The sequence below is a fragment of the Chiloscyllium plagiosum genome, chromosome 5, assembly GCF_004010195.1.
Source record: "Chiloscyllium plagiosum isolate BGI_BamShark_2017 chromosome 5, ASM401019v2, whole genome shotgun sequence".
Classification (NCBI taxonomy): domain Eukaryota; kingdom Metazoa; phylum Chordata; class Chondrichthyes; order Orectolobiformes; family Hemiscylliidae; genus Chiloscyllium; species Chiloscyllium plagiosum.
This window is the reverse complement of record NC_057714.1, coordinates 10,225,901-10,250,268: the sequence shown is the minus strand read 5'-3', so window position 1 is coordinate 10,250,268 and position 24,368 is coordinate 10,225,901. Positions and strand designations below refer to the sequence as shown.

The window sequence follows — 24,368 nt, the reverse complement described above, 5'->3', positions numbered from 1 at the left end:
CAAAGTTTGGGTGAAGATTTGTAGCTATCCTTAGTAGCCACATACGCAGACGACAAGCAACATGAATTTGACTGGGACAACATTACCATTATAGGGCAAGCCAAACAAAGAACAGCCAGGGGATTCCTAGAAGCATGGCACTCATCCACAAACTCCATCAACAAACACATCGACCCGGACCCAATATACCGGCCACTACAGCGGACAGCTGAAACTGACAACCGGAAGCGGCAGGGACAGGCCACTCTAAATGCCGGAGGAAACACCACAAAAGCGCTTCACAGGAGGCTCCCAAGCACTGAGGATGTCACCTAGACAGGGGACAAAACGTTTGCAACAAAAACTTCCAGCTTGGCGAACAGAACCACAGCAACGTGCACCTGAGCTACAAATCTTCTCACAAACTTTGAAGAATAAGGGTATTCCTTTGTTACTATCTGTCATTAGCTAAGCTCATAATGAGTCCACAAGTTTTAGTCCTTTAAAACTAGTGGGTATGAGGTGAGAGGATTACTTCAAACAATTAAAGAAAAATGCGTAAACTCGGAAATCAAAGAAAAATTCATGAACTTGGAAGCTCAGAAACAATTTTTCCAATCTATGGTTTCAATTTCAGAAAGAAACTGATCAGGGGTATATGAGGTGGCTAAAAGTATTGAAAGATGCTCAAAAATAATGAAAACTAAAGCAAATAAAATGGCCGAAGTTTAAGTTTTTTTGCTGATGTCACGGTATTAGCTGTCTCTGGGGAACCATTAAACACAAGATTCACTGAATATTATCCAATCAACATGAAACTCAATTATGTGATTTAAATAGATAGGAGAAGGAATCAGCATGTATGTTATGTCAGCATGTTAAAAAGATATTATGACGGGGATGATAGTCAGGAGAAAAGTGTACTTTCAATATTGAAAGAAATGGGGAGTGAAATAGAAGTACGAGATCAATTGGAAAAAAAATGAATTAAAAACTAGAAGCTTGACGTCCTGACAATCAGATTGGAAAACATGGAGGTACTTAAAAGTTTAGAAAGCATCACATTTTATTTACCAGAATAATATTGCATTGACTTACAAAGTGTGTTGCAGAAATATGAATCAGTATGCTTTTTAACTTCTCATGTTTATGTTGCTTCATTCAAACTATGTGATCAATTTCCTCATATTAAATTTCTAACCTGCGGTGTTACTTACATTGCTTAAATGACTGGATAGTCAAACATTTTTTATACATGAAAAACTGTCACTGAATGATTAAATATAAAGTATACACATAAGCAGTTCCTAAAATTAAATCTAAATAATATATGGAAATGGCCATCAGCTAGATCAAACTTTGGCCAGCTCAGTTTACTTACTTTAGCGCAAGCTCTGCAGAAGATGGAATTCTGAAACAAAACATACAGAAACGCAACTTTAGATCTCGGGTCTGCAAGAAAAGCATGTATGTTCAGTGTAAGTGCATGGATCAGTGTAACCATATCATGTCGGGATGTTGACAGCTAGTATTTCTACTTAAATGTTTTAATGGATGCAAAAACCAGTTCTGCTTGCTGACCTCTCTGCCATGATTACTGACAAGTCTCTAAATTTACCAAGAATAAAATGAAAACTTTCCACTTGACTCACATCATCTTGTGCCAAGGCAAGAAAAATCAAAATTCGCAATAAGTTGTCACTGGGCTGAACATGAAAACAAGCAATCAACTCATGACCAGATAAATGCTACTTATTTTATGGATTATTTAAAATTACAAATGTGATTTCATTTTAAAACTAAAGACATTTTTGTCATTATTTTTAATTTTACAGAAACAGCAGTGTATCTAACAGTTGTGCGACCGCCATTTGATAGTTAAGAAGTAAATGTTCAGTCATACTGTAGAATACTGCACATTATTTATGTTTTAAAAAAACGTGTCAGTGCTCCACTTGTTGTTCATTAGTACTAATGAAGAAGATTGAATAGACTATTCGCTCTGCAGGTCAGGGTGTTGGAAGGGGTCATGGAGAATGATCATAAAGTAATTGATTTCCGTAAACCCACCAATTGGTGCAGGAAACAAGAACTTGTTGATCTCAATATATCAGCATTTTGTGTGTTCCATGCTCCCAAAATAACCTTCCTAATGACTGGTAATGGAAGAACTCCACAGTCATTTAGGAAACATTACAGCCAAACCTTTATTTATTATTTTAAGGGTATACAAAAATACGTTTAAAAGGAGCATATTTTGATAAAGCAATGATTTTACTGAACCATGGAGTTTTTTACTTGCTCGCAGAAAGTAGACATCACTGTTGGACCAGCATTTATTGAGCATCACCAGCTGCCCTTGAGAAAGTAGTGGTGAAGTACATTTCTTGAACTGCTGCGGTCCAATGTTGCTAATAGGGAATTCCGGGGCTTTGAATCAGATGCCTAAATATTTGTGATTTGGTTTCTGGATCTCAGGGACATAGGATCAGATAGCAACTTATACTGTAGTGTATCACCTAGTCTTCCACTGTAATGTGGAATAATTTGACCATTCATCCTATTTCTCTCAGGATTCCTCTGGTCTCCGGGCCCCTACAACTTGAGGCTGGGAGTTGAGTAGCCTCAGAATTTAGGATAATCTTTACCTTCATCTGTATCTAAATGAAAACCATTTAAAAAAAATTACTACCAGTGAAGATACACATTACATGTCCTTTTTTTTAATGCTGCCAAGTCATAGGCTCACTAAAGAAGTTTGGAATCATTAGATTTTGTTATGTAAAACATACAAACAAGGAGCAGGAGTAGGTCATTTGGCCTCTTGGGCCTGCTCTACCATTTAATTGATTCAATTCCTGTCTTTATCTGATAACCTTTCACCATCTTTTCAGGATAATATACTAAAGCCTCACAATCTTCACAGAAAAATTGTTTCATCTGTTTTAAAATGGTGACCACTTATTTTTAAACAGTGACCCCAATTCTAGTTTCTTTCATAAGAAGAACCACCCCCTCCACACCCACACTGTCAAGATACCACAAGGCCTTATTTGTTACAATCAAGTTGCCTCTTTCTCTTCTAAATTCCAGTGTATCCAAGACTGGCTGTGCAAACATTCCTCAGAAAACAACCTGCCCATTTCAGATATTACACTTCACATATTACCCTTACCTTTACATCCTCTCTTAAATAAGGTGACCAGTACTGCACACAGTCCTCCAGATGTGGTCTCACCATTGCCCTGTATAACTGAAGCATAAGCTCCCTCCTTTTGAATTCAGTTGCTTTCATATTAAACAATAACATTCCATTTGCTTTTCTGATTTAGTGCACTTGCATATTAATAAATAAGCACTAGAACACCCAAATTCCTCTGCAACTCAGAGCTCTGCAATCCTTCACCATTCAGATAATACGTTTTTTATTCTTCTGGCCAAAACGGACAAATTCACATTTTATCGTATTATATTTGATTTTCCAGATCCTTGCCTACTCATCTCACCTATCTATAGAATCATAGAATCCCTACAGTGTGGAATCAGGCCCTGCAGCCCAAAAGTCCACACCAACCCTCTGAACAGTAACCCATTCCCCTACCTTACTATCCTATATTTACTCCTGACTAATGCAACTAACCTACAAATCCCTGAACACTACATGCAATTTAACTTGGCCAATTCACCTGACCTACACATCTTTGGATTGTGGGAGGAAACCAGGGCACCCAGAGGAAATACACGCAGACACAGGGAGAATGTGCAGAGGCTGGAATCAAACCTGGGTGCCTGGCAGTTCTAGGCAGCAGTGCTAGCCACCGTGCCACCCCAAATATATGTCATGTAACTCCTTATGTTCTCTTCACAACTTACTTGCTTATCTTCCTTTGTGTCACCAGCATATTTGGCAACCATACCTTCTGTTCCTTCAACAAAGTCAATTATATAAATTGTAAATAGTTGAGATTCCAGCGCTGATCACTGTGGCACACCACTCGTGACATCTTGCCAATCAGCAAAGGTCCATTTATGCTGATTCTCTGCTTCCTGCTACCCAGGGCAATATGCTACTTCCTACACAATAAGCTTTCAATTTCCGAAATAACATTACTTCTCACTCTTAGTCTATCAGGAATTCAAACTCATAACCCAGCCCATGTATCCATTTATTATGGCTAGAAAATTGAGGTGCACAGACTGAATTCTTGATATGCACTTCCAATAAGCAAAACAGAATGGAACATTTTCTCTTCATTAATAATGTAAAGATGGTACAACATTAGCTTTTCAGAAATGGGGAACAGACACACTATAAAGGAGATGATACTTTTGTAGCCTTGTATTATAGCATAGCAGAGAAAACAGTCTTTCCAATGAACTTAAATGCAACTCACCTAAAAATGCTTCATGCTGACCTAAACATTGAAAGTTATTTAATTACTCAGTGTAAGACCCCCTCCATATGTTTCAAAGAAAAATAATTTATATTCATTGTGACAGCACTTTATACAAATCAATGAAACTTACAGCTGGTCAGTGGCGCGAAGCTGACTCTTCTTCAATTGGGTGAGATCGTAATATTGATCGATAACAACATCACTACACAGAAAACACAGTTCAGCACATTATTAATAGAGACTTCCAAGAAGACACAATGAATTTGACTGCAACCTATTATTCACTACTATGGTACATGCTTCAGTTTTGTAAAATACAGAAAAACAACAGTAGCAAGTTGTCAGTAATGCTCTTCTAATAATAACCAAATACAGAGGTTTATATGTAAATATCTTTTTATAAATTAATTAGATTACCTACAGTGTGGAAACAGGCCATTTGGCCCAACCAGTCCACACTAGCCTTTTCAAGAGTAACCCACCCATACCCATTTCCCTCTAACTATTGCACCTAACACTATGGGCAATTTAGCATGACCAATTTGCATCTTTGTGAGGAAACCCGCACAGACACGGGGAGAATGTGCAAACTCCACACAGACAGTCACCCGAGGCTGGAATCAAACCTGGGTCCCTGGCGCTGTGAGGCAGCAGTGTTAACCACTAGGCCACTATACCACCCTATATTTAGGTGTGAGAAATAGAAATGTCTCCAATGCTACACCAGTAAACAATATTTTTGGAAGGAATGAATAAGGCTGCCACGAGACAACAGGTTTATACCCTCCAAATTGGAATTTCAAAACTCCTCAAATCCAAATCTCACAGTTCCATAAAAGCGAGACTGTTGTTAGGAAGTAGCAGGTTTCAATTGAACATCATACATATATTTAAATAGATGTTCTACAGCTGATCCAAGGAGGCAAACAGCTAGATTCAGACACGGTAAAGTATTAAGCGGGTCAGAGTTGCTGAGACTGACAGAGGTCATGCTGGCGAACTGCACAGTGTGGTAAATTGGTTTGGTTGAGCTACAGACACAATAAGCATGATGGAATATGCTGGTATGGCAATAATAGAGACAATGGGACCAAGAATGTAATAATGGGGTCAAGGACAGAATCTATTTGATTAGCACTCAGAAGTAATAGATATTATTACACAACTCAGTGCATTCCATAAATGACCAATAAATGGCTAAGGAACAAATGATGGGTATTACAGGAACTATAATTACCCTAACCTATAATGGGGCAATAATAGTAACGTACAGGACAGTGAGGGGAAGAATCTCTTATCTGTGAAGAAAGTAGACATCGTTGAATTTGGTTCAGAACAAAGTGAATCAAGTGGATCGTGTCAGTGGGAGAACATTTAGTAGACAATAATGACCGAAACAGTGTATTCAAAAAGACCGGGTACCCAATGAACACAGTCCGCAGGTTTCTCAGCAACAAATCCAAACAAGCAGACAAAACACGTCCAGAAAACCTAGCCACTTTCCCCTACATCAAAGACATCTCGAAAATGACTGCTAGACAACTCAGACCCCTCGACATCACGGTAGCCCACAAACCCACCAACACACTAAAACAGCAGCTAATGAACTTGAAAGCCCTTATACAGATAACAAGCAAAACTAATGTCATTTATAAAGCACTGTGCAAGGACTGTAACAAACGCTACATTGGACAAACAGGACGAAACGTCTGAAAATGAACCTTCCAGCTCAGCGAGCAAACCTATATCCAAGACAATAATGAGTATTAAAATGCTTAGCTAAGTATAGAATAGGACAAGGAACATTCTAGCATAAAAATAATTAATTGGGAAGGGCCAATTTCAATGGCTGAGATCAGGTCTCTGGGTAAGTTGGTATCAAGGATTGGCTAGAATATTTGTTGACAAACAATGGGTTGACTTTAAAGTAGAAGCTTGAAGGGCCATTGGGTTTATTTGTTTCAAAGTTTTTGTGTTCATATGTTCTGGTACAGTTCAATTTTCATGAAGGGGAAAGATTGGACAAAGATGGAGCCCCCCAGATTATAAAAGGGATACGGATTAGCATAAACAGAAAAAGGTGCATGTGGCAGATGTTACATTGGTAATAAACAGAATCAGACTGGATAATGTAAGTTCAGAGGCAAATGGGTGAGGAAAGAACCACCAATAGACAATACCAGAAACGTCTGGCAGGTAACATAATAGGAAAACAAGCAACATTATTACTTATGATGAAGTGAATTGAATATAAAAGTAGGAAGCAATGATTAAGTGATACAGGGCAGTTGGGTGAAAACAATTTGGAGTACTGTGCACAGTACTGATCTCTTTATTTAATGAAGCATGTAAATACATTGGATGCAGTTCAGTGAAGGTTTATTAGACAAATATCAGAAATGGGCAAGTTGTCTTCTCAGGACAGGTTGGACAAGCAAGGCTTGTAAATGAGTTTAGAATAAGAGGTGACTTGATTGAAACATAAGATCCTGAAGAGTCTTGACAGGTTGGATGCGGAAAGTACTTTTCTTCTTGTGGGAGAATTCAGAACTGGGGGGTCACCATTTAACAATAAGTGGATGCCCATTTGAAATAGATAAGAATAACTTTTTGCCCTTGTAGAGGGTAGTGAATCTTTGAAACTCTCTTCCCCAGAGCGGTGACGGAAACAGAGTCTTTGAATGTCTTTTAAGACAGACATGGATAGTCTTTTCTTAAGAAAGCAGGTGAAAGGTTATCCAAAGCAGGCAGAAATGTGCAATTGTGCTTATAATCAGATCAGTTATGATTTTCTTTACTGGCGGAGCAGCTCAAGGGACTGTATCGCCTATTCCTGCTTCTGACTTAAAAGGTTTGTATCAAAGAAATTCAAATGTCATTAGTAGGCATAAAAATAGCAAAAGGGAAGTAACAGGGGGAATCAGCCAATTAGGCACCATTAAAAAAGGATTCACATATAGAGGCACAGGGAATAGCTATAGTACTAAAAAGAGTGCTTTACATTCTGTCTACCAAGAATGAACATAGTGTCAAAATCACCATGCAACAGTAGGTAACTGAAACACTGGATGGATTAAAAATTGATAAGAGGAAGCATTATAAAAGCTGGCTATACGTAAAGTTGATAAGTCACCAGGACCAAGTGAGATACATCCGAGGATACGGAGGGAAATAATGCACTGTCTACAGTTATCCAACACTCCTTCAATACAGAGGTCATGCCAGGAGAGTCAACAATTGCAAATGTCTCACCATTGTTCAAGAATTAAACATAAAGCAGTTTAATCTCGGTCACGGGATTTCTTTTACAAATCATAATCCAGAAAAAAAATTATCAGTCAATTATACACATGTGGATGAATTAAAGAAAGCCTGAATTTATTAAGGATTTGGTAAAGACAAATCATGTTTAACTAACTTGATTTTTGGTATGATAATAGTGATGAAGATAAGACCGTTGATGTGGTATACAAAAACTTCCAAAAGTTTTGATAGAGTGCCATATCCTAGGCTAGCAAAGTTGGCAGAAAAGGGCAATGCCCCTTTATGAAATTGTGTTTGGGGAGTTGTGAACCTTAGAGCTTAGTTGACATGAGGGGAAGGTGAGGTCAGGTTAAAATGCACAAAAGTCCAAAGGGCATTGAGAAGCTACAAACTTTCAGACTTTTATTAGGGATGGGCAGTCAACAAATGCCTAGATTCTGGGGGTTGGCATTATTGAGCTTTCATTTAAACCATTTTTCAGATTTAACTGTTGCCTTCCAGGTTTCCCCATTCTCAGGAAACCCAGCATTTGAAGTGAGGTAACAGCAGGCTGGGTAGGAACAGAAAATATCTTCACACAGAGGAGCCACAATGTTTCCACACTCCACCGCTCAAGGTAATATACTGGAGGTACCAGGTCCTGCAAACTCCTTCAGCATGCTCCCTGTTAACTGCTAACTAAACCTGCCAAGCAGCCTGCCTTCCAGTTGGGGAATCGCTCATGGTCAAAAGAAACATCCTGTGGAATTAAAACTGAACAGCATGAGGGAAATACAAAAGCTCCAGCTTGCCTATGTGTGTGGTCAGAACCCTCTCATTCCTGCACAACTCCCAGTATGTCAGTAAATAAGAAACTCCCCTTAATGCATGCAACCAGTCATTATAAACCCTTAAAAAAACAATTAGTTATGTGCCACAGTAATAGGGTCAGAACCGAACTAAATTTGCAAAATTAGCTGGGCACATTTTGGCTTTACAGATCAGGTTGGTGCTCACTGTTCTTGAAATGTATATATTAGAAAAATAAATCATAAAAACTAGAGCAGAATAAAACAACGATGTGCTGGGTTTTCACTCTAAAACAAACAATCACAGTAGGAAATGTCCTGCAATAATTATGTTGTGCCAGTTTTTCGGGCATAACAAGCAAAAGGCATATCAATTCAGCACTGAGACAGGCAGAGTCAAAGCTATGTTTTGAATGTTTCACAGTAATCCCGGTTAAAACAAGAGTTGAACGTATTTTCAGCTACTGTCTCCACCTGTTTATTCTCTCTGTCTTTTAATGACATTGTAGCTTTCACCAGATTAGAGCTGCGACAAACTAGTTTTTAAAAGCATAATTAAAACAGTTCTTTTAACCATAACAAGTTAAATTAGCAACAAACCTTGGAAGAACGTATCCACCAAAGCCAAAATGTCTGTGTCCCTTTCCCATTAAAACGGGAGGCTCAATCCTTGCTCTGAAAGTATCAGGTAGATTCATGATTCCAGCACCTCCATATTCTCTCTCAACGCCCCAAGGGGTTCGAGGAACCTTTGGAGCAGTTTCCAAATATTGATCATACCTGTGACAAAGAGAAAGTATACTCTGTTCAGTGTATTAGAATGATAAAATATCGCATTTATTTAAGCAAAAAGGATCAACTGTAAATTGAAGTTCCACAAGGGACATCAGGTTACTTGTAGACGGAGAATGCATCTGTGTGTACACCTTCGTTGCATGGAAATGCAAATGGTTGAAATTAAGCAGGTAACTTATTAATAAAGAAACCACAATTTTGTTGAATGACAAAGCAGACTCAATGGGCTGATCTGCCTACTTCTGCTCCTACACCTTACGGTGGAAGCATCAGCAAAAACCGTCAAACTGTCTTAAACGCAGTAATCCTCAGGACTGGGATTACACCCTCTCACAGTATTGGTAGTTTTGTCTAACGAAACTAAACATTTTTTCCACATTTTGCCATTTTCTGTATTCTTGTAAATGTATATAGTAATCTGTCTTTTGGTTAGTAATTTAAACTTTGCTTGCTCGACTCAAATGAAAGAAAACAGATACACTCAGTGCAGTATTTGAGAATTCCATCAAATAACTTTGACATGCATCCCCTAACATACCATTACCACCATCTAGTGGGCATTATAGGATACACATTAGGTCTGGCTATTTTGCATTGATGATGTGTTTTACCTTGTTCATTACCCACTGAACAGTTTCCAACATTTGTGGAGATTGATGAATATAATTCTAAACATTTATTTCAATTTGTATTTGAATAATGAAGCAGGAATGCATATTTGCTTTGAAATTTTCAATAGAGAAGCTTTTGCAAGAAATTGTTGTCACAATTGAAGAACTGACCAAGGAGAAAGTGAGGTCTGCAGATGCTGGAGATCAAAGTTGAGACTTTATTGCTGGAACAGCACAGCAGGTCAGGCAGCATCCAGGGAACAGGCCTTCCTGAAGAAGGGCCTGTGCCCGAAACGTCGAATCTCCTGTTCCCTGGATGCTGCCTGACCTGCTGTGCTGTTCCAGCAATAAAGAACTGACCAAGGAAAACCTACTTTAAAAATGATTGTGTAAAAGATAACAGGGTAGTCAGTATTTATTTTAAATAAAGAACACATAGTGAATAACTCCAGTGCAGAACGGGATTTATTTTCAAAATTGCAAAAGACTCATTATTTTCCATTATTCCAAATCGTGATGAACTGGCAGCTTTTCTAATAAGTGAAATAAGCCCTGCAACACAACTGGAGAAGTATTCTGGTGGATATCTTGTCAGGTACTCAGTAAAATGCAAACACAGTGTAATCTTAAAACTACTGACCAACTTATTCTGTGATGCTAATTTGCCTTAAAGGTTTGTATTCACACCAATGGCAAAGAACTCAAACGTTTACCCTCGCGGAACAGGCCATTCGGCCCATTGTGTCTGTGCTGGTCAACCAGGATCTGCCTACACTATAATCTCATTTTGTCAGCTCTTAGGTTTAGAAGCTATGACAATGCAAGTTCTAAATTCAGCTTAATTGTTATAAGAGTTTCTGACTCAACTACTCCCTCAGGCAGGGAGTTCCAGACTCCCATCACTCTCTGGGTGAAAACAGATTCCAGAATTTTCCTCTTCTACCTTTTACCTTAAGACTACGGCCCCTGATTGTTGACTGCTCCACTTATGGAAAAAATGCTTACCTGTCCACTCTAGCTATGCAAATAAAAACTGAAAGAACTGCAGACTCTGTAAATCCGACACAAAAACAGAGGCTGCTGTAAAAGCTCAGCAGGTCTGGCAGCATCTGTGAAGAGAAATCAAAGTAAACGTTTCAGGTCCAGTGACCTTTCCTCCGAAACACTGATTTTGATTTCTCTTCACAGATGCTGCCAGACCTGGAGAGCTTTTCCAGCAACTTCGGTTTTTATTCTAACTACGTCCCTCATTATTTTGCGCATCTCTATCAGGTCCCCTCTCCCCAAAGAAGGCAACATTGGTCTGTCCACTCTTTCTTCATACATCAGACCACCCAGCCCAGCAAGCCACTTGGTAATTCTCCTCTGTACCCTCTGTTCAATCACATCCTTCTTGCAGTGCGATGATCAGAACTTGCAGCAGTACTCTACTTGTGACCTAACCAGCGTATTGTATAGATCGGACACAACCTCCCTTCTTTTGTATTCTGTGCATCAGTTAATAAAGGAAAGTATCACAAATGTCTTCTTAATCATCTTATCTCCCTGCTCTGCCATCTCCAGAGATCTGTGGATATGCACTACCTTACACTTTTCTGGGTTGAATTCCATTTGCACTGCCCTGCCCATCTGACCAGTCCATTGATACCCTCTGACAGTTTACACCTGACCAATTTTTGCAACCAGCACAAAAGATTTGATCACATCCTCTACATTTAGGTCCACACAATTAAAGTACACCACAATCAGAAAGGGCCCCAGCACTGAGCCCAATGGTACTCCCATGGAAACAGACTTCCAGTCACAGAAACATTCCTCCAACATCGCCCTCTACTTTCTGCCTCTAAGCCAATTTTGAATCCAATGTGCCACTTTGCCTTGAATCCCAGGGGCTCTTATTTTCTTGACCATTCTGCCAAGAGGGATCTTACCTCAGGTCTACATAGACCCCATCCAATGCATTATTCTTGTCAACTCTCCTAGCTACCTCCTCAAAATATTCGATCAAATTTGTCAAACACAACCTTCCCTTAACAAATCCATGCTGACTGTCCCTCATAATCCATTTTTCTCCAAGTGGGGATACATTCTGTCTCTCAGAATTCTTTCTAATACTGTCCCTCCATTGAGGTTAGACTGACTGGTCTGTAATTTTCTGGTCTATCCTTTCCTCATTTTAATAATGGGACAACATTATCAGTCCTCTCGCATTCTTGCACCTCACCTGCAGCCAGGCAAGATTTGAAATCTGTTGCCAGGAACCCTAATATCTCCTCCTTTGTTGCCCTCAACAGCTTGGGATACATCTCATTTGGACATGCAGATTTACTCACCTTTAAATCTATTAAAACTGCTAACACCTCCATTCTATATTAATGTAGAGAACCCTTGATCTCCCTGTACAGACTGTCAGTTCTGTGTCAGCCTAGTTAATCTCACTTCCAGCAATATTGCTTGTAGTAAACAGCTTGTCAATTTCACCCGATCAACACTTCTGTGATCTTTGTTCAGTTGGGTAATTTCTCCGACAGCGTGCAATTCTGGTCTCCTTCCTTTCGGAAAGATGTTGTGAAACTTGAAAGGGTTCAGAAAAGATTTACAAGGACGTTGCCAGGGTTGGAGGGTTTGAGCTACAGGAAGAGGCTGAACAGGCTGGGGCTGTTTTCCCTGGAGCGTCGGAGGCTGAGGGGTGACCTTATAGAGGTTTACAAAATCATGAGGGGCATGGATCATGGATAGGATAAATAGACAAAGTCTTTTCCCTGGGGTGGTGGAGACCAGAACTAGAGGGCGTAGGTTTAGGGTGAAAGGTGAAAGATATAAAAGGGACCTAAGGGGCAACTTTTTCACACAGAGGGTGGTACGTGTATGGAATGAGCTGCCAAAGGAAGTGGTGGAGGCTGGTACAATTGCAACATTTAAAAGGCATCTGGATGGGTATATGAATAGGAAGGATTTAGAAAGATGTGGGACTAGATTAGGTTGGGATATCTGGTTGGTGTAGATGAGTTAGACCATAGGGTCTGTTTCCGTGCTGTACATCTCTATGACTCTAATATTACACAGTCCTCCAAACTGATGCATTTACCTGGGTCATTCTTTTCTATTGTGAAGACTGATGCAAAGTAACCAACATAACATTTACAGTCTGCATGCATTAGAAATAACTGCATGTGTGAGATGCCAAGATTACTTCAATCTTCATGAAGGGGACTGGAGCTGATAGTAAAGCACAGCTTTACTCTACATCCCAGGCAAGGTGTTTGCCAGAGTGCTACTGGACCAGCTCGTTTCTGCCCATTCTGCAGAAATCCAAGGTCAGAGCACAATTGGGCACAAAACCACCTTTCCCATTCAGCAGATCCAAGAAAAATACCATGAGCAAAACCAAGCTCTTTCTCTCCAGCCTTCATCGACCTGCCAAAGGCTTTCAATTCAGTCAACTGGGAAGCTCCCTGAAAGATCCCGGGCTGCAGACAGACTCGACGCTGATGTCTTTCCCATCGCAAGAACATAAGAACCAGGAGCAGGAGTAGGCCATCTGGCCCCTCGAGCCTGTTCTACCATTCAGTAAGATTTTGGCTGATCTTTTCATGGCCTCAGCTCCACTTACCCGCCCTCTCACCGTAACCGTTAATTCCTTCATTGTTCAAAAAAAACTATCTTAGTTTTAAAAATATTTACTGAAATAGCATCAACTAGTTCACTGGGCAAGGAATTCCATAGATTCACAATCCTCTGGGTGAAGAAGCTCCTTCTCAATTCAGTCCTTGTCAGTTCTGTGTCAGCCTAGTTAATCTCACTTCCAGCAATATTGCTTGTAGTAAACAGCTTGTCAATTTCACCCGATCAACACTTCTGTGATCTTTGTTCAGTTGGGTAATTTCTCCGACAGCGTGCAATTCTGGTCTCCTTCCTTTCGGAAAGATATTGTGAAACTTGAAAGGGTTCAGAAAAGATTTACAAGGACGTTGCCAAGGTTGGAGGGTTTGAGCTACAGGGAGAGGCTGAACAGGCTGGGGCTGTTTTCCCTGGAGCGTTGGAGGCTGAGGGGTTACCTTATAGAGGTTTACAAAATCATGAGGGGCATGGATCATGGATAGGATAAATAGACAAACATAATCTCCCTGCATTTAAACTCAATCCCTTTAGGACAAAATTCCGTTTGCCTTCCTAATTACCTGTTGTGCTGAAAATGTGTTGCTGGAAAAGCGCAGCAGGTCAGGCAGCATCCAAGGAACAGGAGAATCGACGTTTCGGGCATAAGCCCTTCTTCAGGAATTATGCCCGAAACGTCAATTCTTCCGTTCCTTGGATGCTGCCCGACCTGCTGCGCTTTTCCAGCAACACATTTTCAGCTCTGATCTCCAGCATCTGCAGCCCTCACTTTCTCTCAAAGATAATTACCTGTTGTACCTATAGACCAATCTTTTGTGATTCATGCACAAGGCCACCCAGGTCCCTCTGCATCGCAGCATGCTGCAACTTTTTAAATGTTCAAGTAATAATTGTTTTTACTGTTACTCCTACCAAAATGGATGACTTCACATTTATTAACATGTATTCCATCTGCCAGACCTTTGCTCACTCATTTAAACTATCTATGTTCCTCTCAAGGTTTCAGTCTTCTGCACACTTTGCTCTGCCACTCATCTTAGTGTCATCTGCAAACTCTGATACACTACACATGATCCCCAACTCCAAATCATCTATGTAAATTGTGAATAACTGAGGTCCCAACACTGATCCCTGAGGCACACCACTAGTTATTGATTGCCAATCAGAATAGCACTCACTTATCCCCAGGCTTTGCTTCCTGTTAGTCATCCAATCCTCTACCCATGCTAATACTTTACCCCTAACACCATGCATCTTTATCTTATGCAGCAGCCTCTTGGGCAGGACCTTGCTGAAGGCCTTTTAGAAATCTAGGTACACCACATCCACTGGGTCCCTGTTGTTCACCTTGCTCGTAATGTCTTCATAGAATTCCAAAAGACTTGTTAAGCATGACCTGCCCTTCATGATCCCATGCTGCATCTGCCCAATGGGACAATTTCTAACTAGATGTCTTGCTATTTCTTCCGTGACAACAGACTAAAGCATCTCCCCCCACTACAGAAGTTAAGCTAACCGGTCTATAATTCCCTATCTTTTATCTACCTCCCTTTTTAAACAGTGACGTCACATTTGCTGAGTTCCAATCTGCAGGAACTGTCCCAGAATCCAGTGAATTTTGGAAAATTACCACAAGTGCACTTGCTATTTCAGAACTAGCCTCAGCACAGATGAGTGTTTATGCCCATTATTTTTCCATCGTTGTGTCATGGCCAGGGATTGCTCCCTAAACCCAAAACCAAGTACAGGTTTGACAGGAAGCTCTTCAATCTCCAAAAACAAAAGTCTCAAACATAAAGATAACACATCTTTTTCCTTTTTATTCTTATGCTGGAATTTTAGTTATTATTCTTTCAATTTTGTACCAAATATTTAAGTATCTTTACCTAGGTATCTTGTAACTAAGATGGTGGCATAAGCAGCGATATTGCAAACTTTTCACTGCACTCATTCGAGTGCACGTGACAATAAAGCTATTTCATACCTTCATTCAGATCTCCTGTCATGGATCCCTAGAGTAGAAGAACTATAGAGCACCCATGATTTGTTTGAGGAGACTTACTGAGCCCTTGGGTTGCATCGAAATGCTGATAAAACAAAGGTCTTACTACAGCCACACCTATGGCTTGGACCAAACCAATCTTCCTATGCCCAGTTTCACAGCTATGAGCTGCCCGCTAGAGGGAGTTGATCACATCTGCTGTCATGGTAGCCAGGTGTCCCAGTTAAGATCAGAAACCTACAGATCCTATCTGACATAGGACCCAATCCATGGGCACTTCCTGTGGGAGGCTGCTCAGACAAATCTTTATTAACGAATTCCCTACAGACTGACATAAAGATTTCAGACGTTTTCTCAACACTCCTCTCTGGCTGCAAATCCTGGGAGATGTAACATTGACACACAAGAAGCCTTGAGATATGCCAGCAGCACTGTCTACAGAAGATCCTGCGTATCAACTGGACAGATCACCACACCAATTTGAGCTTTCCCCAGAAAGCAGACATCCTGAGCACAAGGTGACCATTCTTGTGTGACCATCTGACGGACAGGTCACTGCCTCAAAATGTTCAACACTCATCTGCCAACTTATATTCTCTACTCCCAGCTCACAACGTCAAGAATCATAAGGCAGCCAGTGAAAAGATTTCAAATGTACTGTGAAATCCCACTTTACAGCTGGGAAGAGAGTGTACTGAACCATCCCTGACTGACCTACTAATGGTTAATGATTCGCCACTAATATAGATTTATTATTTCATTCTGTTTCTCCTGCAGTATTTTATTTTCTCCTTCTTCCAGTTCGTTTAACTTTCATTGACTTCGCCACTATCTGTTACAACATTCATCTCTGTTTCTCCTTACTCAGGGATTTCATGACAAACATGTTCCTTGCTTCAAGGGACTGCCAAGTATTAAAAAGATGTTGGAAACGCACTGTTAATATTGTCAATGAACTCAAAAGAAGGTTCCTCACCTCTGGTACAAAATAAGAAAATGTAAACTCTCCTCTTTTGGTGTCAGATAGTTCACTGCACATGCTGGCTTAATTCCTCAATTCCATATGTGTTTCTGTCATGTACAAATCTGCATTGGGAGTGCAAGGTCACATATTGCCCTCTTTTAAATCTCACCTTCCTTTCCCGTTTCAGTAAAAAAAAACTTTTTATAAATAATTATTAGCTGGTTTAATTTTTAAAAATACTGATATCAAGTTCTGCAAGAGCTGTAGACATAATCTTACAAATCCAAGTGTGGAGCCTCACTTACATGGTGCACAAAATTAGCTTTGTGTGTTTTGCTGTATGGTGCTGGGTGCAATGCAACATGTGTAGAAGTCAGTGCACATGTTCAGAAAACACAGGCCAAGAAAAATGATTCAGTTATGGTGTCAGAAAATTCTTAACTTTTGCTGGGTTTCAATTTTTGGAGCTTTGGTATAAATGCAGATTTCATGTCAAACCTACATCAGACTTTTCATCAATGCAGACTTGAATTTGTTCAGGGTTCCACTGTCCCCTTTGTTTGTGCAATAGGAGAACAGCACAGAAATATAATAGGAATGATATCTAATCGCACGGATGGTAAACTCTTTAGTACTGCTTCAGGATTAATAAGCTTTGTTTCTTGTATAGGTTACTAGGCTCCAAAAGAAAACCAAAACATTTAACATCATGGTATATATGAAAGATTAAAGCAATAAGGGTGACAAACTGGGCTTGTTTGCACTTGTCTTTGGGGAGCTATATTGCTCTTACAGATTCAAAAGGCATGCACTCACACGTGATGAGTTTGTCTGGATATCACATTAGTGAAGGCGTTAGCATGTTGTTGTGAATGTCTGCAAGAGGTATGCGCAGAAGGGAGGTCACTTTGTTAATCGGCAGACAATGCTAATTTGGAGCTCGTATTGTCACTTTGGAAATCAACACTCTTGCCAGTGCCCTCTCTGAACTGTGCAAAGCCGAACCTACATTCCCCATAAAGAGGAATCACACACCCACCCCAATGACATTGTGGGTCTACCCACAGCACTCGGACTGCCAAAAAGGCAACTTAACACCACCTTCTCCAGATCAGACTGACTCCTGGGATGGCAGGACTGAAACCGACTTCTAACAGGACCAGACAGGGTAAAGATGGGAAGGATGTTTCCTTATGGGCTGTGGAGATCATAATCAGGAGTCAAAGGATAAGGGGAAGGCCATTTTGGACTGAGATGTGGAGCTGTTTCTTCACCCAAAACTGTGGAATTCTCCTCCTCAGAAAACATTGGAGCTAAAACATTAAATGTTTTCAAGAAAATGCCAGATATAGTTCTTAGGGCTAAAGGGGTCAAAGGGTAAGGGGATAAAGCAGGAACAGGGGACTGAGTGGGATGATCAGCCATGATCATATTGAATGGTGAAGCAGGCTCAAAGGGCTGAATGGCCTACTCCTGTTCCTATTTTTTAATGTTTCTAAGTAACTAGACACAGCGCAGCCAATGAGACCCATGATGCTGTAACGACATCCTCAAATCTGTCTTCTGCCTTCACCTACCAATGAACGAGCAATAACAAAGTTGCCCAACAATTGTTCTCTCAATGACACCTCCACACTTTGTTGGAAACAATGAAAGCAATCACACCATGTTCGCCATCACTCTATCCAGGTCTCTCATTATTCTGGAAGTTTCAATGAGATCTCCTCTCATCCTTCTAAACTTATTGCGTACAGACCCGGGAATCTTCTGAACCACTGGGAGCAGGATCTTGATCAGGATCTGCTGCCAAAGATTCAAAACAGTTTCCAAAAAGATTAAATAACCACTGGGATGAGGTATGCTGTTAAACAGCTCTGGGAAAATGCCAAGAGCAGGACATGTATTTCCTCACCACACTGATTGACCTGGCCAGAGGGCCTTCAGAGGTGGATGAAGAAATGTGGCTGCCATTAGAAATTTTGCACAATGACAGCCCGCCGACACATGTCCTTGCTGACCGTGAGTCTGTTGAACCAGGCCCTGTCTCTCACACAGTGCTATGTGACAGTACCAAATGTCTTCAGCACTCTTTTTCCATTGTGCTCTCCAAATACATTCCAGGATGGTGATCCTGGGATCACTGCATGAGGGAAACTGTTTAATCTCCAATGGCTTGCAGAAAAGATCAAGATCGCCAAGGACAAACACTGTGATTTTCTGAATTAAAAGCTAAAGAACTGTGGATGCTGGAAAACAGAAACAAAAACAGGAATTGATGGAAAAGGTCAGCAGATCTGGCCGCATCGGTGGAGAGAAATCAGAGTTAACGTTTTGGGTCCACCAATCCTTCCTCAGAATTTGGAAGCGTCTGAGGAAGTTGTGAGGAAAGATCACTGGACCTGAAAAGTTAACTCACATTTCTCTCCACAGTTGCTGCCAGACCTGCTGAGATTTTCCAGCAATTTTTGTCTGTGTCTTTGCAATTTTGTATTTGCTTATGGCTGTACACTGGCTGCTAGTTCAGATTGAACATGCACTATAACCTCCCAATGCATGTGATATCTTTGGCCTAATGATAAGCATTTAGAAAGCTGAAGCAATTTACCAGCCAGCTCCCGAAAAGCCCAATCTCAAGCCTTTAGTAACAATCGATGTTCAGAACAAATCAGCAAACATAAATGCACTTATCTTGTGAGCACAGTCTTTGGCGCTGTTTGGATTAATGGTAAACCACATGCAAGGTCTTCCAAAGGAAGAGTATCCTAAGGCAGACCTCAAATTTCAGTCTGAGAATGTAAGTCTGCCAAACAAATTGAAATGGTCCGACCAACTCTGCTGAATGCATGCAAAATTTGGACCATGTATCAATGTCATGCCAAGGAGCTCAATTACTTTCATTTGAGTTGACTTGCGAAACTCCTGAAGATCAAATGACAGAGTAAAATGACAGAACAAAATACCAAACACTGAGGTGCTCACTCGCACTGGCAAACCAAACATCAATGCCATATTGAGACAGTCAGAATGGAGTCAAGTAGCCAGAATGCTCGATGCTCACTTATCAAGGCAAATCTTCTGTTAACAGTTTGAGCTTGAAGTGTACTCTCAAGGTTGCCAGATATATTCTACAAGGACAGGTTTGGCCTGGAAGCTCTGATATCAACTCCACATTCTGGAAGGTGCTCACAGAGGATGGCTGCAGCTGGTGCAACCAAACTTCTTTTAAAAATGGCCTCCTTTGAAAGTAAGTGTGTATTGGAGAAATCATTTTTAGCAATTAACAAACATCAAGTTCCAAAAGACATTTGCTACTCGAATCTCATGTAGGCGATGTGTCTCAGCGGCAAAACACATGCTTTTGTTGTTTTGTTTTATTTACGTCAGCTCACTTTCATTGCAATTACTTTTTTCTTTATCTGAATCTGATTGCACACTAGCAAATCAAACAGCTGGATGTTCATGGCTTTCCCCTTTCCAAACACTCAAAATTTATATCGAAGGGTTTTAGAGTGATGTAACCTTGTGCAAGATTACCATTTTTCATTTGTAAACACCGACTTGCATGTAATTTGTTTGGCCTCTGTCATTTTGGTTACAACAGTACAGACTCCAAACAAAAGACATATGTAGGATTGTGAAGGAGACTAATAAAATATGAATAGTACGTGGAGTTGAGAGCAGGGGGAGGAAATTGGAGAGAGATGTTACAAGAGGAATTCATGAGCCAGCAACTTGTCCAAACCTTGCTCATCTGTGGTACCCAGCCTGAACTGTACCAGGATGCTGAGGATGCAGATTGACCTCAGCAATTACCCATACATATATTAGAACTCTACCAAACAGTCCAAATGACGAACACGGTCACCTTCACTTCAAAGGATTTACAGAACAACCATTTGGGAATCAACTGCTTTTGTATTGGAATTTTACATAACTGTTCATCAAATCTTAACAGTAATAATGGGCTGCCCAGGTTCAAAGTTCATGGAACAAAGATATATCTTCCACCTTGCCTTCTTTCCCAGTTACTATTTTGCAATACAGGTACTTAAATTCTTACACTAATTGTTGACTATGTTGATAACATAACTAATGACTTTAATTCTTGAACTGGTGGACTAAATTATTTTCAAGTTCCCACCTTTTGTGATAAACTTGTCATCTCATGGTTGAGAGTACCCACTTTGGTTCAAAACTGCATTACGTTTTCCTGGTTTTTATCCACTGTGTTCCAGTTTTCAGTTGGCTCAACAAATTGGATTTGGAACTGATTTCAGCCAAAAAAATCTATATTTTAAGATGCAAGTATCAGATTTTAAATAAAGGGTGTGTTCTGGGAATTGAAAGGAAGAACAAACTTGCTTTTTTATATTGCTCCATTATGTCACCAGGCCATTTGCAAAGTATTCACCATCAAATCAATTATTTCTGATAAACCATTAGCGTTATTGTGTGGGCAATTATGCACACAGCAGAGACTCATAAATACAAAGTGAATGAGTAATCAGTCAAACTACAATCTATAAATCAGTTAACTACATTGGTTTGGCCACTTTTGGAATACGGCGTGCAATTCTGGTCTCACTCCGATAGGAAGTATATTGTGAAACTTGAAAGGGTTCAGAAAAGATTTACAAGGATATTGCCACAGTTGAAGGGTTTGTGCTATAGGGAGAGGCTGAATATGCTGGGGCTATTTTCCCTGGAGCATCAAGGGCTGAGGGGTAACCTTGCAGAGGTTTATAAAATCATGAGGGGCATAGATAGTATGAATAGACAAGGTGTTTTCCTTGGGGTGGGGAGTCCAGAATTAGAAGGCATTAGTTTAAGGTGAGAGGGGAAAGATATAAAAAGGACTTAAGGGCAACATTTTCACACAGGGGGTGGTGAGTGTATGGAATGAGCTGCCAGAGGAACTGGTGAAGGTTGGTATAATTACAGCATTTAAAAGGCATCTGGATGGGTATATGAATAGGAAGGGTTCAGAGGGATATGAGCCAAGTGCTGGCAAATGGGACTAGATCAGTTTAGGATATCTGGTCGACATGGATGATTTGGACTGAAGGGTCTGTTTCTGTGCTGTACATCTCTATAATTCTAACTGGATTTGTTTTTTTTTAAACTTTGAACCTCAACATCCAAAATACTGAGAGTTGTTGAAACTTCCCTTACATTGTTCCACCCTCTGGTTGGGAGACAGTGGGAGAGTGGAAAATCAGGTCGGATAGTGAATGCTTATCATCTTAGGCCAATTCAGGCTGTTCTGTTACTACTTCAGTGTCTCTTCCTGTCACCATTGGTATTTACCAACTGTGGATGGGATGAGTAAAACATGGCAACCTCTAAGACAGCTTTGTGAGGTGGTTCCTCCTGAGGACCCACTCTCCAATCTTGCAGCAATAGACACCCCTGAGGAAAGGTCCCCCCCCTCCATGATCAACAATCTCCTCAAGGGCCTTCATCACTTTCCACCCCACTTGTAGGGTTTGCCTGATTATCTCCAACAATCCCTAACCCCACTTAGTGTTACCTTCCTGAGAACTACTGCAGTCCCATGAGTAACAACTGCTCCCATTGGTGCTGTGGGGATGTAAGGCCAGTCAGCTATCTGATTGTCTCACCTGCAAGAGCCATCCTTCCTCAGCAGAGCTGAAGAGACAACCTTTATTAACTACCTGCCTGAAAATAAAATTCACTTATGGCTTCCAATGCAAGCCCTAACCTCCCAGTTGGTGAGCAGAATCACCTCCTCCATGTGAAATCTCATCCAATGTTTCAATTTTATGGAAGAGCACAAGTACAGACCATGCTGCAGCAAGGAGTAGTTAAGATGAATGATATGGATGCTAGAGAAGCTGGGTAAAAAGATAGTAAGGTTATGCTTGATAAGAATTTGATGAGGAAGATCAGAAGAAGCCTTGAATGGAGCGTTAACACAAACATGCACAGGTTGAGACAAGTGCCCTGCTTCTGTGCAGTACATTCTACGTAATCTATGTAAAAACTCCACTTACCCACAAAATGTCATGTGCATTATTAACTGGTGTCGAAAAAGTGTGGTGCTGGAAAAGCACAGCCGGTCAGGCAGCATCTGAGGAGCAGGAGAGTTGATGTTTCGGGCATAAGTCCTTCATCACCGAAACACCGATTTTCCTGCTCCTTGGATGCCGCCTGACCGGCTGTGCTATTCCAGCACCACACTTTTCAACTCTGATTTCCAGCATCTGCAGTCCTCACTTTCTCCTCATTATTGACTGGCACCTTCCAAAGGATTTCGTTTTAAAAAAAAGACACTCATCTGCAAACCACTTAGGACCTCAACTGACTATACCTTGGCATCCTTATGTCAAATAAAGAGTTGGGATGTTGGAGTGGGGGGGGTTGGGGGTGAACCTGCAACTAATGACTGTCACAGTGATCAAAGCTGGGTCCATTATGAATGACATTAAGAGGTAGGAAGGCAAGGAGTGATGAATAACAAAAACAGTGTGTAGAGGAATATAGACACCTTAAGTAAGTGGGCAAAACTTTTGGCAGATGAAATATAATGTAAGAAAATGTAAGGTCATGTATTTTGGTAGGAAGAATGGAAGAGCTGAATATTATTTTGACAGAAAAACACTGCAGAAAGCTACAGCACTGAGAGATTCAGAGGTCCTTGTGCATAAATCACAAAAAAGCTAGTCGGTAATAGGAAAGGCACCTGGAATGATGGCCTTTATTTCAAAGGGAATAGAGTATAAAAAGAAGAAAGTCTTGCTAAAATTGTACAAAGGAGAAAGTGAGGTCTGCAGATGCTGGAGATCAGAGCTGAAAATGTGTTGCTGGAACAGCGCAGCAGGTCAGGCAGCATCCAGGGAACAGGAGGATCGACGTTTCGGGCATAAGCCCTTCTTCAGGAAGAAGGGCTTATGCCCGAAACGTCGATTCTCATGTTCCCTGGATGCTGCCTGACCTGCTGCACTGTTCCAGCAACACATTTTCAGCACTAAAATTGTACAAAGCACTGTTTAGGGCACGCATATGAGACAGTGAACAATTTTGGTCCCTTATCTTAGGAAAGGTACACTGGCATTGGAGGCAGGCCAGAGAATGTTCACCAGATTGATCCTGAGTATGAAGGGAATTTCTTCCAAAGAGAGGTTGAGTGGATACAAATTGGAGTTTAAGAGAATTAGAGGTGACCTCATTGAAACACATAAGATTCTTAGGGAACTTGACAGTGTAGATGATTGTTTCTTCATGTGGGAGAATCTAGAACTGGTGAGCATACTCTCATAATGAGGGTCATCCAGTTAAGATGCAGATGAGAAGGAATTTCTTCTCCCAGAGGGTAGTGAATCTATGGAATTCTTTAATGCCAAGGGCTGTCAAGGCTGGATTGATAAGTATATTCAAGGCTGAGATAGGAAAATTTTTAATCAGTAAGGGAGTCAAAAACAAAGGGGAAAGAGCAGGAAAGTGGAGTTGAGGATTATTAGATCAACCATGATCTCATTGAACAGCACAGCAGATTTAATGAGCCAAATGAGCAAAACCTGTGCCCACACCTCCTCCCTCACCTCCATCCAAGGCCCCAAAGGAGCCTTCCACATCCATCAAAGTTTCACCTGCACTTCCACACATATTATTTATTGTATCTGTTGCTCCCAATGCGGCCTCCTCTACATTGGGGAGACTGAATGCCTACTTGCCGAGCGCTTCAGAGAACATCTCTGGGACATCTGCACCAACCAACCCCACCGCCCTGTGGCTGAACATTTCAACTCCCCCTCCCACTCTACCGAGGACATGCATGTTCTGGGCCTCCTCCATCACCACTCCCTCACGACCCGATGCCTGGAGGAAGAACACGTCATCTTCCACCTCGGGACCCTTCAACCCCATGGCATCAATATGAACTTCACCAGTTTCCTCATTTCCCCTCCCCTCTCCTTACCCCAGTTCCAA

At 40.9% G+C, this 24,368-nt stretch overlaps 1 protein-coding gene across 1 annotated transcript in view; it reads right to left on the bottom strand.

The window, feature by feature from the left end:
• The window catches only part of LOC122550262 (uncharacterized protein C7orf31), a 56,447-nt gene that overhangs the window by 30,426 nt on the left and 1,653 nt on the right, over window positions 1-24,368 (bottom strand). The window contains exons 2-4 of the mRNA XM_043691013.1: window positions 9,029-9,208; window positions 4,507-4,578; window positions 1,361-1,390 (exon numbers count right to left, since the gene is read on the bottom strand). Of these exons, the coding sequence (XP_043546948.1) occupies window positions 1,361-1,390; window positions 4,507-4,578; window positions 9,029-9,208 (282 nt within the window). The remainder of the gene's footprint in view (window positions 1-1,360; window positions 1,391-4,506; window positions 4,579-9,028; window positions 9,209-24,368) is intronic.